Source organism: Poecilia mexicana, unplaced genomic scaffold (assembly GCF_051168715.1).
Source record: "Poecilia mexicana isolate PSO_F unplaced genomic scaffold, ASM5116871v1 scaffold_2, whole genome shotgun sequence".
NCBI classification, from domain to species: Eukaryota; Metazoa; Chordata; class Actinopteri; order Cyprinodontiformes; family Poeciliidae; genus Poecilia; species Poecilia mexicana.
Window position 1 is genome coordinate 30,598,231 of NW_028263371.1, and position 12,765 is coordinate 30,610,995.

General features: G+C 43.5%; 1 protein-coding gene across 1 annotated transcript in view; it reads right to left on the reverse strand.

Moving 5' to 3' along the window:
* Positions 1-5,277: 5,277 nt before the first annotated feature.
* Positions 5,278-12,765, reverse strand: part of LOC106930323 (beta-1,3-galactosyltransferase 1-like) — a 121,630-nt gene continuing 114,142 nt past the window's right edge. Inside the window, exon 3 of the mRNA XM_088014493.1 lies at positions 5,278-7,257. Within this exon, the coding sequence (XP_087870619.1) occupies positions 6,006-7,013 (1,008 nt within the window). The 5' untranslated portion in view covers positions 7,014-7,257 and the 3' untranslated portion in view covers positions 5,278-6,005. The remainder of the gene's footprint in view (positions 7,258-12,765) is intronic.

Consider the following 12,765-nt stretch of genomic DNA (forward strand, 5'->3'; position numbering starts at 1 on the left):
TGAAATACACAAATTTGAATTAAAAAACCTGTTTCTAACGCAAAAAGTTTTTTCTTAAATCTAAAAACATAATTTTCTTTTTTTCAAAATCGTCGCGTTTCCATTAAGCAAATTTATTTTTGCCACCGATTGGCCCGGCATGCCCACTACAGCGCTCTCAGTAGTTTTAAGTGCTGTCATGTGGACGCACATCTTTTTTAACCATTTACAAACATTTATCGTGTTTGTCTTTGTGTAGATTGATGGTAGTTTTTGGTGGTGGCAGGATCATTCTGTACTGTAGGAATTACCCTCTCCCCCCCCCCCAAGAACAAAATCTGTTGGAGCTGCGAGAGATTGGAGAAGAAATGGGTTCAGACCATTTTTGTGTTGATTCAAACACAGAAATAAACACAAGGTCAGCTTGTGTTGACCTTGTGTTTACTTCTAGTTTAGTTCGAAGTGAACCCAGCCCCAAATCTCATGTTCTCGGTGAAAATTGAACAGAAGGCTACAAAAGAAGAAGCATTGTGTATTGAAAAGAACAAAAACTAAAAACTCATTAAAGAGCCGTCGCCTCAAAAGCACAAACGCATAAAGATGAGGTGTGGATAAAGCTTAGCTCATCCAGCAGCTCGCTTTATGAGCCCGTCAGACGCCGGACTCCCTCGCCGCCTCCTGACGGGTCGAGCGAGCGTTGCTGGTTGGCAGGAAGCAAAAGAAAACCCAGACGACACGGGCGACCTTTACAACGATGTTTGACACTCTTAGCAGAAATAAGGAGCTTTAGCTGAGAATGTTGACACGAGAAAGTCAGGCAGGCTGCTCCAGCTACCTGAGCTCCACACTCTGAGCCCGTGAGCTATTTATGAGGCTCTGCTCGGAAATATGCAAATATTAATAAGCTCACAGCTGGTCATAAATATGAGACTGCGGCGCTCACAGGAAGGTGAGGCCGGGCTCTACGCCTCCTCCAGTTCCAGGGGAGCGGCTTTCATCCCAGGACATTAAGAGTTAATTTATAGCCGCCGCTATGCAGATTCAGGCGGGCTGTCGCGCTCGTCTCCGTCAGGCGCTTCCTGATGTATGCGTCCAATTTAAATCCCATCCATCTGTTCCGGGTGACAGGAAATAATTCACGCTGTGCAGCTCTGTCAGCGACTGGACCGTTCTGTCCCGCCACATATCAGTTTTTGTGTCGTAACTTTTTGGGTTTGTTCCATGCGCCTCGGCTGTCTCAGTTTGACGCTCCTCACCTCACGAGGCTCTGCAGAGGAATCTGAAAACAAACCCACCCTTCATCAATTTGTTTCGCACGACTTTGACTGTTCGATTGAATTGACTTTTGCTGCTGTGTGCATCTAAACAGTGAAAGCTTTCTGCTGTTCTAATATTTGTAAATCACATAAGTTTCAAGACTTAAAAAAGTATAATCTTTAGAGTTTTCGGAATTTCCCTAAAAGTAACACAACGAATGACCTTCATCTGCTCTTGATAGAAAATTTGTCCCCTGTAGGGTTTCAGAAGGGGCTGCAGTTTTCTCCGTACACACCTCATGGTCCAACACGCACACACAGCCTACAGTCAGCTTCCATCAGATCTGAACCCAACATGCCCTCTGAAACCCACACAACCCGGACAGAACTCCAGTAATATTCTTGCTTTTAGGCAACAACAACAGAAAAGAAAAAAACATCCAGCGCTTCCAAAAGTAACCTCCGGTCGCCAAGGCTGCACTGACCAGGAAATGTTTCAGCAAGGTATGCATGGAGGAGCTCGGTGTCAGGCCAGCCCGGTTCTCTCACCTTGGTGGAGAAGTGAGAAAGCAGATGGTGAATTATTCCAGAGATTCTCCTAAAGCCTCAAGAGTCCAAGTGACACTGAGGTCATGAGAACTGGAAGGACAATTAGCTTAAAAAGAAAGTTCAAACATGCTCAGAAGGATTAGAAAAGGGCTTAAAGAAAATAACATTTTCTGCAGCCGATTAATCCGCTTTCAGAAAATTGCCCCCAGAGTCTGAACCGGCCAACGAAACAGAGATCTCCTCTGAGCTCCAAACTAAAACATATTCACATCCATCCACCTTTTTCCATTTTGTCCTGTTCCACCCACCAACTTTATTTTTTATATATAATAACCAACACTGAGTAGTTATTAGGCGGCAGGAAAATTATACGAGATCGTAAACAGGTTTTGTCGATGCAGATCTGAAAAGTGCGGGGTGTTTATATAAACACAGTGGAAACACATTTTGCTGCAGTTAGACATTTTCTGAATTTCTTTGCTAAACAGCTCAAACTCAGATTGGACGAAGAGTTCACGTGAGCATATATTTTCAAGTTTGCCACAAATTTTCAACTGGACTTGGCTTTGGACTTTGACTAGGCCGTCCTATTACATTAACATGCTTTGATCCAAACCTGAACTGATCTTCCAGAATTGCATTTTATTAATTCATTCATCTTCCCATTAACTCTGACTCACTTTCACCTAGCATGATGCTGCCTCTACCAAGTCTAATTTTAAATCAAAGGCTTATACATTATTTAGACACATTGGTCATTCTGCTTTAAACCTCTCAATAACTGTATCCCTAATTTGTCTGCTGCTGTTTCTTGGTCACTAATATTCGTATTCAAGCAAAAGAGGCTAAAAACAAAATGCTAACAGTTTTAAAATCAACAGTTTGTTGCTGTTATATGGGAAGACACATAAGAAACATTGAAGGATGTCTTTGTACAGAAATAGAGGCATTCCTGATGGTCCAGCTCTCAGCCTCACTCCTCGTTACCCCCATTTACCACCAACCTCGAACTAATCACACGCCTTTCATTTTCCCATCGCCTTAGCTGCTTTTAAACGCTCCACCACCGGGTTGCTTGGCCTATTGCAGGGCGTACCATTGCTCAGCATATTGCATCCAATTGCCTCGGGGGGCGAGGCGAGGGGATCATAGAAATGCAAAACGCACCACTGAGCCCCAAAGAAGCTGTGAATGCCAATTATTTCATGTGTGTACTCGTCAGCATACTGTTCCTGGGAATTTTCTGCAAGAAAATAAAGTTATTAACTGATAACGGCGTGGCAGCCGGAGGATGAGCGGCGGTCGTTTCCACACGATAAAAAACAAGCGCGTCGTGAAGTCGTGCACTGCAGTAGAACTCCCAGGTCGCGCCGTAGTTTTGCCAGAGTTGTCGGAGGAAGTCATCAAACAGGAGCGTTTGACGCCGACACGTCAGCCGGGAATATTTCCATTATGAGGAAGTCATTAAAGCCGGCGCGCGTTTTCCGCCGACAGAATACCCGAAAGGTTCCCACGGTGGAGCCGTTTGAGCGTGGCGCCTCGTCGACAGCGTTCTGATGATCTGCGAGAGCAGAACGGAGGATGCCATTTTATTTCTCCGGCGTGGAATCCCACAGGGCCGCCGCTGCTGCCAGACACGCTGACGGCGCTCGGTGTCATCCGTGCTGCCTCCCACACACACCGAACACCTGGTGTCACACCTGACAAGTGTCTTGCTGATGCCGCAAAGTGGATGACCTTTGAAGAAAGCCAATCAATGTTTTTTCCTTCAATTGCTTTCTTCTTCAAAGAGGGAAAAAAAAAGTTTTCAGACGCAACAGAAAAAAAAAGTCCGCCTCATTTTTGCCTTCTGTGAAAAAGAGCTGCCAGGCGCTAATGATTTCAGATAATTACCTTCACCGCTGCATAGTGGTGACACACAGGGGCCACCACGAACACAAGGACACTTACCAGATACGTCTTTGTTGGCCTTACGTAATAATATTCAGCTTATTATTCAAACTGATACATGTTAAAACACCCCAACCAACACAAGGCCTTCAGGGAAGCGTTTGAATGATTATACAGCAATAGCCTTAGTCAATACACATGAATGAGTAAACAACACTCCTTCAAATGTTTGGTTTAAGGTCACAGAGAAAAAAAAAGTGTGATACAGTAAATTGCTGATATCGCTATATATTTCAATAGCAATCTTTATCCTAATGGATATAATTTGCAACAAGCAGTGGTCAAAGGGAGCTAATTTTTTGTTTAGCATTTCTGCTAACTTTGAAAATGTTTACCACAGTTAGCTTCCCCTATATGCATTTTTCCTGATAAACTCTACAGTGTTAATTTACATGGCTGTTTTGTAAACTTTCAGTTGAATAAAGTTCAACACTTGTAGTGCAAAGACTTGTTTCGTCAGACACAATCATGAAGGCAGGTGTTCAATTACAAATTTAATCTAGATATAAAAAATGTGTCACTGACACATTGTGGCCATCAACATGGTTAAATTTAGCATTAGCTTCCACTAAAAACCATGTTGGTTTAGCACTTTAGCATTAGTAGAACTAATATTTATGATTAATGCTTTAGGGTTAGTGCAACTAACTTCTGAGTTGATTATATCAGGTGTCTCGACGACAGCAGAACCTGCTCATCACACCACAGCTAATCTACAGAAGAATGGCCTAACACATAATTAATATGAATAACAGTGGTTCACTCAAACCACATCTTAATGTGACTGAAATGGTAAACAAAAACCCAAACAAGCCTGAACATTCAAGTTTTAAATAATTACACTTGACCTTACCATAACACTTTGTCACTCTGTTTTGTGAGAAACTCGCTGACAGATTTTCCTGTAAGCCACAACTCGTCTGACGAAAGATTTAAAAAAAAAAAAGTTATTCTTGGCTAATGTAATTTAATGGCACAAAATGGGTAGACAAGTGTGAATCATGTAGTTTGGGGGAAAATGTCATCATTCTGCTGTGAAACTATTTATTTTTTGCAGTACCTTGTAAAAGTGATTTTTGTCATTCATGATGTATTTAATTCAGATTTTATGTGATAGACGAACACAAAAGGCCATAAATGTGATAGTAATTCTAATACAAAACCCAGTATTTTCACTTTACAACATTGTGTTGCTGTCACATAAAATCCCAGTGAGCAACATAAAGGTTTGTGGTTGTAACAAGGTGTGTGAATACTTTTGCACTGCCGCTGTAATTGCTGAGAGGCATTTTCCAGTTCATAGTTGGACAGACTTTGATTTAATCACACGATGGAGTCTGTCTGATTTGTCCACCACCTGCACAGACAGCTGGAATGCTTCCAGAGGCAAGAGGAAGGTTTGGCGGCACTCGCTGTGAAGAGCGCAGGTGCTGAAGAGAGCGGCCGCCGTAATTAGATGCTTTCGCTCCTACGGAGAAATCAAATGTATATTAACTTCCAGGTTATGTGCATTGAAAGTGTGCGGAACAAATCAGACATAAAATCGTATGAAACAGGTTTATTTAATCTCAAGTAATGGAAAAAGAACGAAAAAGCACTCAAAAACAGTAAGATCTGTTCTCAGTATATACTTCTCCAGCTCTCTTTGTTCAAGTAATAGAAAATGCTGCCGTTTGCAGCCTGCTCACAGCACTGCCAGATACAAAATACTGCACTGCACACATCAGAGGTTAACATTCACCTGGGAATGCTAGCAGCCATGTTTTCTCTCTGATCTGATACTCTTTAAATCTTTTAGAAAACAAAACGTCTGTGCAAAACATTGATGTTCTCTCATAAACACTACTGCGTTCAACATCGACTCATCACATTGTAGATCCACAATAGTCCTCACAATGACTGCTGTAGTATCAGATATCCAGAATAACACCTTGATCAGAAAATACAACAAATACATGAAGAACATTCAAAACTCAGGGCTTGCGACTGAGCCGAGTAGAGCGTCTGTCAGCTTTTCTCTCATCTGCACTCTTGGTAATTGGGGACAGTATGGGCCTTGTATAAATGAGAAGCTAAGCACATGTTTACACTTCCCCATCATGTAAAAATCCCTCCACTGCTGGCGTGGACATGGGAGGGTTCCACACGTTCCTCTCTTGGCCCCTCCTTGAAGTTGGTGAGAACGGGATAATCCAGAGGAGTTTGCTTTGGTCTTGCACAGGAAAGCACAACAAAGCCCCCGAAAGCATCTCTGAAGGACGGATCAGTCTGCTAACATTTCAGGTGTTTCTTGCTGGTCATGTCATTCCAGATGCGGTGCATCTCTTCCGGGGAGATCTGGTGGACGGTGACCACCCGGCGGTAGCGGCAGAGACTGTATGCCATCTTCCAGTGGTTGAAGCCGCTGTTCTGGAAAGGGTGGATGCCTAACTTGCGGAGACACACGCCAACGTAAACGTCCTCCAGGTGCAGCAGCCTGGTGTGTAAGGAGGTCTTGTATATGAGCTCAGCTACGTCTGCTGAGAAGACATATCCTGTGCCAGAGCAGAACGGTGGGTACTTGCTTTCTGGGTAGAGATCCCTTGGCATGTACCACTTGCTGCGCATGTCTCTGATTGGTCCACCGTTGATGACATAGCCTGTAAAATACCTCCGCCTTGGCTTGGTGGTGGGCTTAAGGAGGTTATAGATGAGGTTCTCCATGTTGACAAAAATGTCGCTGTCTGTTTTGAGAACATATTGAGACTTAGGGCAGAATGTGGCCACCCAGCGCATGCCCATCAGCGTTTTAAGCGTCAAGTTGTGGTACGAGTCAATAAAATCCTCCACAACTATGTCATGAAAAATCTGACTCTCCTGCTCCACCATCTGGTTGAGGACGGTGTCTATGCTCCGGCCCAGTAGGAAGAGCGTGACCACGCGCACATCTGGAAACGTCGTCTCGTCGCCCCATGTCTCCCTGATGGCCTGGCGAGCGTTGAACTCCTTGTGGGTGGTACTGATCAGGATGACGAGGAAAGGCGGCTCGGCCTCGCACTTCTTGGCCTCGTTGATGAGGTAGCCAAAGTCGTGCGGGTTGAGCGAGCGCGTGCGGATGTTGCTGAACGTGGAGTTCTTGCTCACTTTGGGGGCCTTGCGCATCGGGATAGAAACTTGGCCCACGTAGGAAGAGGAAGGGCGGGAGCCGCTCAGGTACCACAGAGCGCTGGCCCAGCATACCACTGTCAGCAAGTACAGGCAGGAGACCTTAGAAGGCATCACTGTTCCCTGGGCTGGCATTATCAGCAGTGGTGGTAGTGTTGAAAAAGTTGATGCCCCACCTCCATGGGTAGTGCTAGAGCTGGCGGCGCAGCGTCTGGCTGCCTCCGCAACACCGCTGACATTAATTTTAGATAATGGGTCCACTATCGTCTACTGCTGGTGTTGTGATTGAGAAGGAGTACGAAGGAGACGCCTTAAATCTGTAGCTTCACAGACTCCCATTGCAGTTTGGAGAAAGGTCCTCAATTCTCTGTTGTTGCATCTGGCAAAACAAAAAGGGAAAGACAAATCAAAGCCATGTAATAAAACAGCAGCAAGACCAGCGTGTTAACCAGTGGAACAGATTTTATATTCCGGACGAGGCATTTATAGTGGCACAGCACATTTTTTCCCTCCCCATTTCATTACAGCCTATAAAATCAGCAGCTGTGCAGGCTTATCCTGTCACTGTGATGAGAGCACTGTAGTTTGAAGAAAGAGAATATCGGAAGGAACACTGGGGCCCGCTCCGTCTTCAGTCCCACCACTCTCTGTTTGCAAATGCTGTTTATCTCACTCTTATTCCCCTCGGACCGAGGCAGCAGCTGACAAATCAGAGCCACAGCAGCAACAGAGAGGAGGAGGAAGAGACGGATGGAGGCAGAGGAGGTGAAACGGTCTCACGAGAACAGATTAATATCCACTTCCTCTTCTCACTCTCCCACCTCTTCACTCTGCCTCCTCTCGCCTCATGTAGACTTTACATACTATTTTGTGAGCTGCACAGAACCTCTTTGCTAACCAAACACTAACAGTGTCTGACAGTTCATGCTCACGCCATAAACTTTTCTACATTTTGTCATATTACAAAACCTCAATGTATGCAACAGCATTTCTTGTCAAATGCAACAAGAAAATGAAACCAAGTGCCTTGAAAGAAGAAGGTTGAAGTAAAAAAACTTGTTCTCAAGTATCAGTAAGTACACACACACATATATAGACAATGGGGAACAGAGGACGAGGTGCTGGAGGAACCATCATGGGAGGACAATCCCCTACATGAGATGTACCACCGACAAATAACTGAAGTGGCTGACATCAGGAAATTCTACCAATGGCTGGAGAAAGCTGGACTCAAGGACAGCACAGAGGCCCTCATCCTGGCTGCCCAGGAACAGGCCCTAAACACCAGAACAATAGAGGCTCAGATCTACCACACCAGACAAGACCCAAGGTGTAGGTTGTGCAAGGAGGCCCCTGAGACAGTCCAGCACATAACAGCAGGGTGCAAGATGCTGGCAGGGAAAGCGTACATGGAACGACATAACCAAGTGGCGGGCATAGTGTACAGGAACATCTGTGCAGAATATGGACTGGAAGCCCCGAGATCAAAGTGGGGAACAGGGAACACCCCCAAAGGTGGTGGAGAATGACCGAGCTAAGATCCTGTGGTACTTCCAGATCCAGACAGACAAGATGGTAATGGCGAACCAACCGGACATTGTGGTGGTGGATAAAGAACAGAGGAAAGCCGTTGTGGTGGATGTAGCAATACCAAGTGACTAGGGCTGAAACGATTCCTCGAATGATTCGAGTACCTCGATTACTAAAATTCCTCGAGGAAAATTTACCTGCCTCGAAGCTTCGTTAATTTATGTTTTATTAGTTAGCGCACCATGTTCCGGCCCGGACTTCATTTGCGTTGCGCGGAGCTCTCACTTCCGCCTCTGAGTTGTTGACAAAAGCTAAGTCTCAGCGGCATAAAGTCCAATCTTCAAGATTGGCCAGTGGGGATTGTATTGATTGATGATAATGCCCGACTTTTTATCGTTTTTGGGGAACCAATAAGCATCCTTAAAATGACTGGGGGAATGCCTGGAGTACGGCAGCATTTCTCCTCCGGGGCTGCTGGTTGAAAGCGAACGGCGGGAAGAGCGCTGAGGTGAGCGGATAGCCTGAACAGGGCGGGCGGCTGAGTAGCTGATGCTTACCGTGTAAATGTAGCTTTACCGACGAACCGCACAATAAATTTCATATCCCGGTCTGAAGAAACGGGTGGCGGAGCGCATCGTACATGGCTGGTAGATGAGTTTCTGAGTGTGACCAGTGAAGGTGTCGTAAATATCCCGTATTGCTTCCTCCCGTGTTCGTCCCCCGGTCGAACGGTTCGTCAGTCCGCTGGTCTATTTCCTCCCCTCCACCCCATCTTACGTTCGTTCATTCGCCCTCCCACTCCAGGCGGCATTTCCCGTATTTTCAAACCCAAAGCGTGGCAGGTTAGGTGGCAAGGTGAGTTTAATTAATCTATTAAACTCACTGAAGATGAATACATAAACTAAAAGCTGGATTGTAGACATTTTTATAAGCATATTTGTGAGCCTGCCTCTTTGTTATTAAATTCAATATAATTTCAGATTTTTCTATAACTTTTCTTCTGGTTAACTTAGAAAGTGAGCTATTATTGTTACAGGTTAGTTTTCTAAACTACAAAAAAGCAACTGTTAGGGATGCTCACATATGAAAAATTGGACTGATATTGATATCTGATAGTAACACCGGTATTATGCCAGATTTACCAATATTTCATTTTATAATTTTTTTTTTATCCGATTACTCGATTAATCGTAAGAATAATCGATAGATTACTCGATTACTAAAATATTCGTTTACAACAGCCCTACAAGTGACCACAACATCAGGAAAAAGGAGCACGAGAAACTGGAGAAATACCAGGGCCTCAGAGAGGAACTGGAGAAGGCCTGGAAGGTGAAGACCACAGTGGTGCCTGTGGTCATCGGGGCCCTCGGGGCAGTCATCCCCAAACTGGAGCAGTGGCTAAAACAGATCCCAGGAACAACATCAGACATCTCAGTCCAGAAATGTGCAGTTCTAGGCACAGCCAAGATACTGCGCAGAACCCTCAAGCTCCCAGGCCTCTGGTAGAGGACCCGAGCTCAGAGGATGAGAGAGAGACCACCTGCAGAGGGTGAGAAGGAAATATATATATATATATCTATATATATATATATATATATATATATATATATATATGAATGATGCAGTTCAGTCTCGGGCCTAATACTGGTTCTGGTGGTACCCTGCAAGTTTTGTTCAACAAAGGTGATCAAATTGTACAAACTGTCAATATAACATTTCAACTTCAGGCTGTAGTTCTACAGCAATGCATTCTGGGTACAGACTAATCATTTCCTGCACAGATGGAAAAGTTGAGAGGAAACGGAACATCTTTACACCCTTCAAAATAAGAGCGACGTCCAAGTATTTGAAGAGTTCTTAACAGTCGATAACCAAAACTTCACCACAGATGCCAAACATTATTCACCTGAATATTTAACAAAACTGTCAAGTAAATTAGCATTTTAGAATTTATCTGGAAAAATGAAGGAGAAGCTAGGTGAGCTAAACAAAAAAAAAAAAAAGAGCTCCGCTATTATTGCATTAGCCAATTAATAAGTATGCCAATTATTCTAAAAGCAACAAGTTGCTGCATGTATACGAATTCTCATGGAGAAAAAAATCAATTCTGGTGGTGGCAGTATCATTCTGGGTTGATGCTACACCCAAGCAGAGACAGGGAGGCTGGTCAGAGCTGAACAGAGGCGATTTAGGAGGATCACCCGCTGAAAATATTTATTACATTTGAGTGGATTTGGGTATCAGCTGGTGTCCGACGGAGACGATTGATGTGCGACTAAGAGTCTGTTTGCTGTCAGAATGTCAAAGTAAATTAAATCTCATCTTTTCAAAGACTTTTACTCGCTCCAGATATGATGTAATCGCCTGTGATGTGACAGCAGCTCTGCATACCACAAGCAACAATAGAAAAAAAAAGAAAATCATATTAGAGATAGCACAATCTGCAAAGATGCCTCTGGTGCTCTGTTCTAAGATAGTCGGGCTGGAGATCCGAGCGGCTCGTTCCTTTATCAAGCCGTGGATTCTGTTGTGTCTTGCGGGACCGCGATTGGTCTTTTCATCAAGGCGTTCGTTCCTCCTCCCTCCACTATCTCTTCCCTCTCCCTCTGAAGCAGATTCATCAATCTCATGGTCCAGTAGAAGCCATCTCATCACGGCTGCTTTCCCACACCCCCTCCCTCGGCGTGCCCTCAATCACACCCTGCGTCTCCACTTCACTGAATGCTTGATCCATCTTTATATGTCTCGCTGCCTTCCTCCCCCGCCTCTCCTCAGCCTTTTATTGTTTTTGTCTAGTTTTAGGCCTCCTACACCATCATCTTCCTTTGCTCACATCACTTGAAACTCTATTTACCCTCTCTGCCATGCTCTATTTTTTTTCTTCAAGGGAGGAGTCAGCAATCCTTTTATTTCTTATTTTTTCTAACTTCTTGACAGCTCCTACCTGCTACCTAAGCTTCTTTAAAAAAAAAAAAAAACTCAAGAAATTATCATATTCACCCTATATTGTCGACCTTACTCCCAATCTTCCTGTTAGAGCGTCACCTTACTGTTCCTCAGGGAAGGTTTATTGGATTCATAAACCCGCAAAAGTACTTTACACTCACTTTTCCAGCAAACGGAACAAGTAATATCCTCCAGAGTGATGCACCTCGCGGGATTCTGAGACTCCGCTTCCACGTGAAGTAAATTGAAAGATGGATGTACAGTTTCATGCTGCTCTGTGACTTTGAAATGCATTAGCAGTCGACAGATGACCTCTTTGTTACGTGTTTTACTTTTATGATATTCTACCAGGCGAAACGGTTTTCCAACTTTGTGCATCTTAAAGTAGGGATGTGGTGTGAGTTTACTGCACAAATTCCTAGAGAAAAATCTAAGATTCAAAAAGCATTTTGCTTGGTTATGAATAACTATTAAGTGTCCAAGGCAAATATTGATGAAATTAATCTTTTACACTAATGACAGTTTGATAATCAAAATTACCAAGCTGTGGCACATCTGATTATCAGGAAACAGCCTAGTAGTTTACAGTCTCTGTTATTGACCAAGTAGTGTTGGGTATTAAGAATGAATGCTAGTAAAACTACTAAAACATAAAAAACAAACTAAAAAAATAAACAACAAAAAAGAACTGTGCCAATCACTAATAAAGTGACAGATTGATGCAACAGCTCAGTATGAACGGTGAATGTTTAAAACCAGGTTTATGGTTAGAAATTTGGAGACGAGCCAAATTAACTTTAGTATGTAAATTAATGACAACACTAGTATGTGTTCAAACAACCAGTTCATGTTACACAGCAGAACTGAGAATATACAAAAAGTGAATATAATTTCAATAACCTTTAGGACAACTGATTTTTAATGTATTAACTGTCCACATTTGAGCATAGCACTGGTCCAATTGATGTCCAGATTGACCCTCTAATTTATTGTTAACTTTGTTATGTTTCTTATTTTTGTTTTCTGGTTCATTTTAGGAGGTAATTGTTTGGATCTTTCACACGTTCCAGATTTGTAAAAGCCATGTATCATTTTACTTTTACTTCAGCACAACATGCTACGTGACAAAATATAGAAGAAAATATCAAGGGCTTTGAGTAGTTTAGCACGGTGCTGCATATAGAGCAATAAAAAGCTAGCAAGGTTACGTGGTGACTAAGTGCTACTTTTATATAGCTCCATAATGAACACCTTGCTCATAAAACCAAGCTAATAGTTAAAAACCACCTTGCTGCAGCGTAAACATACATTAGCATGAAAATGAAGCAGAAAGAAATTACAGTTATTTTCGACAGCCAGTCGCAAGACTCGGTACTGGCGGGAACTGTTGTCATGACAGCACGACAAC